The 6,252-nt window shown below is 31.8% G+C and overlaps 1 protein-coding gene across 1 annotated transcript; it reads right to left on the bottom strand.

Moving 5' to 3' along the window:
• LOC119673420 (sorting nexin-27-like) lies at window positions 1-5,689 on the bottom strand. Its single transcript, XM_038084693.1, has 7 exons — window positions 5,562-5,689; window positions 2,479-2,581; window positions 2,319-2,401; window positions 1,605-2,250; window positions 1,352-1,541; window positions 317-495; window positions 1-249 (listed from the first exon to the last, which is right to left on the bottom strand). Exons 1-7 carry the CDS (start codon window positions 5,639-5,641, stop codon window positions 181-183), a joined length of 1,350 nt encoding a protein of 449 aa, XP_037940621.1. The 5' UTR covers window positions 5,642-5,689; the 3' UTR covers window positions 1-180.
• Between the last annotated feature and the right edge of the window lie 563 nt (window positions 5,690-6,252).

Genomic DNA, 6,252 nt, shown 5'->3' on the forward strand with positions numbered 1-6,252 from the left:
ATAGTTTCTTATACTTATAAATCTAAGCTGTTGTGTGGATTTGAGAGCATTTGAGAGTAAAGAGGCGTGTGTTCTATTACTTATGCAACTTATGCAAATAAATATCAGCAAATATAGAAAAAAAATTATTTTTAAAATATACAATTTAAATTCGAATTATGGCTAATGTAAGTTTAGTCGTTAGTCACCGCTATCCTCCCACTTACGCTCTTCCATTATTCGATCGAAACAATCAGCGAGATAAGCATGCTAAAAAATATTTCAAAATAATTATTTGAAATTGTATAAAACAAAAAAAAAAAAATTGTATACATACGAATGGTGTGTAGACTTTCACCCAACGAGCCGGTTTATCTGAACGATTATATTGAAAACAAAATGACATTGATTCTTCATCACTCTCCCAGCGAGTGATTGTATCCCATGTTAACTCTACCATTTGGGCCTCCAAGGAACCGTCCTCACGACACGCGTGCAAACGAAAACTTTTAATGCCTGTAGTAAAAAATAAACAATAAGAATAAATATATACTACAGTGTGCTCTCTCTCTTTCTCTCTCTTGATAATCCGGTCAATTTATTGCAAGGATAGTTTAGATTGATGTTATGTTTATTTATACTAATAATGTAATAAATTAGCATTTATATGTTAAATAGGTATACAATCTTAGTTCAACATTAGACGTCTATGCCTACTTATCGACAATTAAGTAAATAACTTTGGACTGCGGTAACAAACCTCTTTGCTGACCATATAGCTGGTTCAAATAATGCCAAATAATAATTAGTATACTCTAATTAATTATTGGACTACAAGTGCTAGACTTCAAAGTTTGACCCTGTTAAATTTGAAGCAAATGAATAATGTGTCTATTACACGAACAAGTCAAAGCTGCACGAAATTTTCTCTGTTAAAAAATATTTTTTTCGTTATTTTTTTTTTAAGATTTAAAAGATAATGTTCCAAGTTCTAACCTTTGCCCTTGAAGACCAACAATTATACGTGGGCTTATACAACGATTGTTACCCAAAAAATACCAAAGATGATGAGTATTTGGCAATAATTGAAACAGCTGTAGGGGCAGCTTTCAATTAATTCAATTAATCTATTGAATTAATTAAATATAAACATTTTGTTGTTGAGAGCGATTACAGTTTAAAATTGTTTTTTAAGAAATCAATTTTTTTATCATAATTGACCTTAAATTCAAGTTTAAAAGTGTTTTGTTCTCCAAAAAATGGAAATAACCTCTACATATATACTTAAAAACCAAAAAACGACAAAATTGACAACGCTCACAGGTTGTCAGTTTTTTTCTATGAATATGGTTATATTCTTATATATACGTACCAACTGCTGGAACAACATGTCCTTCTTTGCGACTATCACAGGAACAATGTGGAAACACAACGTCACCGTAACCGGGCAATATTCGCGCGAGTGCTAAATATTCAGAAGCCTTTTTACCGTCCTGTAATGCTTTCAGCTCATATAGACGACCTTCAGCGCGTATATTACCACGATTTACTTCATCGATTGCCTGAATTATAGAAAAGAAATTATAGAAAAGTGTATTAAAATTATAAAAAAACAAACACCGAACCTGATAAAATATGAACCTCGCCGCTTGTTCTCCATCTGGTAGCGAAAGTTCTTTATTTATCGAAAATAGCCAGCGGCGTACACACAAGCAGGTACTGGATGCGGTACTATAATTTTGTACGTATAATTGATGTGGCAATTCATGAGGTTGCAGCTTACGCTCAAAGTTGTACTCAACAATTTCAAAGAGGTAAAAATATTGCTGCGTATAGGAAGTGAAATTAGCGCGCTGCACCAAAATATCCCAAACCGTTTTAGCGTTTGAAGATTTCTTTACTGAAACCGTACAAATCTCGTGATCAGGTAGCATTACTTTTATATCAACCGGTGATGCAGACATGTCATCTTCCGAATCAGTTAGAAAATCCTGCACTGCATCGCTCTCTGCTATAACGCGTACTGCGCACACCTTTTCCAAGTACTGTTCTAAGCCGCGTCGTCGCGTGTCCAGTTGTTGTTCGCTTAGCTGGAATGGCCATTTGCCAGGCAGTTTCGGGAAATTGAAGCCGACAAATTCTTTACGCAATATTGAGTGTAAATTTGAGAATTCACGATATCGACGAGAGCACAATTGACGTCCAGCCATGTGTATGTTAAAAACAATGTAGCGTTCGCCATTGCGATTAACAGTAGTGTAGTCGGGAATACTGGATAAAGATAAAGATAAAGATAAAAAAAAATTAAAAATTATTATGTACCAGAATACTAATATTACCTTATGGGTAATGAACGTTTGTCAGAATAATCAATATAGGAGTAGCCACTTTGATCTTCTTGAGGTTCCAGTCTTTCAGCTTCCTAATGGTAAACAGTGATACGTGTTATTCTTGAATTTATAATAAAATCATACAATTAATAATAAACATTTTCCGTACTTGTTGTGTTACTGATATAACAGTTAATACTAAACAGTCTCCACCTGATTTTATTAAATCCACAACTTGCTTATGGGTAGAACCTTCCACTCGAGTGCCATTTCTAAAAACAAAACGAAGCATAAATAAGTAAAAAGCGAATACAGAGAATAAATTGAAAAATATTTAATACTAGTCAGCTTGAATGAACCTGTAAACAGACTTAATGCGAGATAAAAGGATATGGACGTGTAAAGGACACTATTGGACAAGAAGGAAGCGTTAAATTGCACACACTTGTGCTAATGAAGATGTATTCTGACAGACACATGAAGTGGGTGAAAAATTGGAATGCGGAAATGGAAACTTTAGCACAATAATGAGCAAATAAAATTCTGTCCTTCGTTTCCTCCGATTTTGCAATAAGTGTGTGTCAGGATACTAATGCCGGGATTTCACCAGTTTTGTTGACATTGATTCTGAGAGCAATTAAAACTCATTCGCACGAATTGATGACATGCAATTCATTGAATTTATTTAAAAAAAATATAAACATACATAAAAATACAAAATGGCTCATAATTATTAAAACATGATTAATTTTTCTTATGAAAATAAAATAAAATTTTATTTAAAATACAATTAACAATGCTTAATAGGTTAAGAAAGTCATTCGATTTATGGGACGAATAAAAAAATGAGTTTATACTTTGTTCTTACACCTTACACACACATAATTTTTTTGTCATAATGTTTCTTATGCGATGATTTAGACGTCGAATGTAATATAAACCATATATATTCTATATTAATATGGCATACGAATCATATTAGTCCAAGGATATATTTTAAAATCGTAAATGGTAAAAATTAGTGAACTAGTCGCTATGGAAATATATGTCAAAAATTGTTTTTATATATATCTGAGCAATTGGGACTTAAAAAATTTTTATTAACACTTTTGCAGAAAATGCCATGACGGAAGAAAGTGTAGACGATTGAGAATCCCACCTGAAACTGTCAACAACTGTAAACTCGTATAATTACACTAGGTTAAGAGTTTTTTATACTCTGAAGGAAGTCATTAAAATGAACGTAGCCCCCTTTTTGAGTATTATAAGGCTGTGTGGTTGAGTTGACGGAAAGTGGTGAAGGATCTCTTAATTCATATTCGGTACTATCACAAGGCTAATGACCATAAGGGGTATAACAAGAACCTGTCTCAGATCCCAATGGGTGTCTATAAGTAAGTGTGACTGATACACTTACATATTAAAATGTAATACTTCTTAATATATAACACAAGGGCCTAGTTTTAGTATGAGTATTTTGCATTACCGTGTTTGAGCCAGAAATGCATATGGTTCATATAATTCATATAGCCGACCACATAGTTGCATGGAACGAAGCTTTATAGCGACATAAGCTACAATTAATAGGTCTAATTAGCTATTAAATAAAAATTTAACGTCTGGGACGATAGTTTAATAAAACATCATTGAAAAGAACAAATGTTTTTATTTGTGTATAGGCGACCGCTTTTCCTTAACACAATTTTAAAAGGCAGAATTATCTGATTCGATAGAATGCCATCTTTAATTAAAAGTAAGCATGACTTTTTAATCCATTTTAGGTGATGCCTACCTTCACTGGACAACAAGTGAAATAAAGATCGTATGATTTAGCGATAAATAAATGAACAGTCATTATTGTTTGTAAAGCAATTTGGTTGAAACTTGGTGCTTGATATGTGAGTAATGTATATGTTGAATATATGTATGTTGAATAATTCGATTTAGATTTAGAATAAGTATAAACTTTTAAGGTCTTTTCGTCGAAAAAACTTTATTTTTTCGAAAAAAAGAACGTTTTCGAGCAATATGATTTTCGCGCATATAATATAAATTATATTATTTTCGCTTTCGAACATTTTGCGGACGGTCGTCATGCATGAGTACAAGCATATTTGATTATTAAAATGCTCGAACATATCCAATAATATTTGAACTCTTTTGTTATACTGTAAAAATATTTCTATCGTTAAAATTTTGGTATTCATATATTTTTAAATTGCATGTCAAAAATTTTTCAACATATGTCATCGTTTGCCTTTCCAAGTTCCACCATTTGAAGGCTTTTTGTTAAATTTAAAATTTTGTGCAACATCTATAAAACGGGATTATATTGTCGTTTAGTTTACAAGCGGTTCGGACTAAACCACTCTCTCATTCGTAGAGATCTTGTTCTACTCCAGGACAATTAGGGTCCCTATTTGTCATTTAAGACTTCCATCGAAGTGATCTGTGTCCAGGCTCCGCTACTGTGGCAGATGATTAATCTTGCAGTTCATATTGGTGTGCTACAGCTGCTTACTCCAGCTGGTTTCTGTCAGAGTCTAGTTTTTTCAACCTCAGAATGTGTGTTCCGGCTCTTACTCCAGAACCGAATTGGAATGTCATCAGATTGCTCTTTGTTTTAGATTAGTTTGAGTCCATATCTTTCTTCTTTTGCCTTAATACATTTCCAATGAATTGTGTGATTTTGTTCCAATTTTCTGCTCTTTCTGTTATTTTTTTTATGATATTCTCGACTCCGAAGTGACCTATATATTCTGCAAGTAATGTTCTTTCTCCATGCCATCTTTCGCTGTTGAAGAAAGTATGCTCAGCATTGTCCTGGACGTATCCGCAGTATATACAGCTGGACTGTTCTGTTTTTGCATTGACATAATAGTAAATCTCACCGAAATTCCTTTCGGTCTACGACTTTCAGAAACCATTAAAGAACAATGAAATCTCAAGAACAATGCTATGTACGCATATAGCGAAATGCAAAATGTTGCAAACGAACATAATGAAGTTAATCACAATTCATTGATAAATCAAAATCTTTCCGAGTCACTAAATTTTGTTTTTTTATAAAATAAAAAAATTAGTCTTTAACAAAAAATTAATATAAAATACCATATTATGCATAGATCAGTTCACACATTTCTAAAGCATTATTAATATTCAGATACCAATATTTAAATAGCATTAACATTCCATTATGTTGATATTTTATATAAATAATTTTATATAGTGTTTTTGGAAAAGTTTATTCACCTGAAGCACTTTCGTTCAAAATCGGTTACTGCACGCCCAGTTGTTAGAGCAGCAAATTGTACATAATTAAAAGGTAACATTGATTGAAGACACTAAAAACCGAGAATTCGAAAGGCTTGGCTTGAAGCAAATAAATTAAATTTTTTAAATAAATTTCATTAATTAAAATTTCACAAAACTGCAATGAAGCTCGTCTGAAGATCGACTAACTTCAACGTTTCATTGCAAATCAGAATCGAAATGTCTTCAGCATTTGCGAAGACGCTGTCGGTGTTGATGGAAATATCAACATTTAATTAAACAATTTGTAAACAAATAAGATTTTACAAAAATAAAAAAATCAAAAAATTAATGTCGCTCATCAATAATAAGAACAGATAACAAATTTATACACTGAGCAGCAAATATTTTATATAATATTTTTATATAATATACGGCAGATTCCCAAACATTATTACAAATACTGATAAAATATATATATTTCCAATAACTGATCTTTTTTTAGGTGTATTCTAATTTATAAAGGATCGTACTATTGATTATATTATTTGTACAAACTATAGATGAGGTTTTCTATAATATAATCTATCCTATAACTTGAAAAAAGTATATACATACATTTTTCCTGATCTTCGATATGATAATATAACAATATGTGTATATTGTATGCAAAATTAGTAGAAATGTTCGG

This window comes from Teleopsis dalmanni, chromosome 1 (genome assembly GCF_002237135.1).
Source record: "Teleopsis dalmanni isolate 2A chromosome 1, ASM223713v2, whole genome shotgun sequence".
Lineage (NCBI taxonomy): Eukaryota > Metazoa > Arthropoda > Insecta > Diptera > Diopsidae > Teleopsis > Teleopsis dalmanni.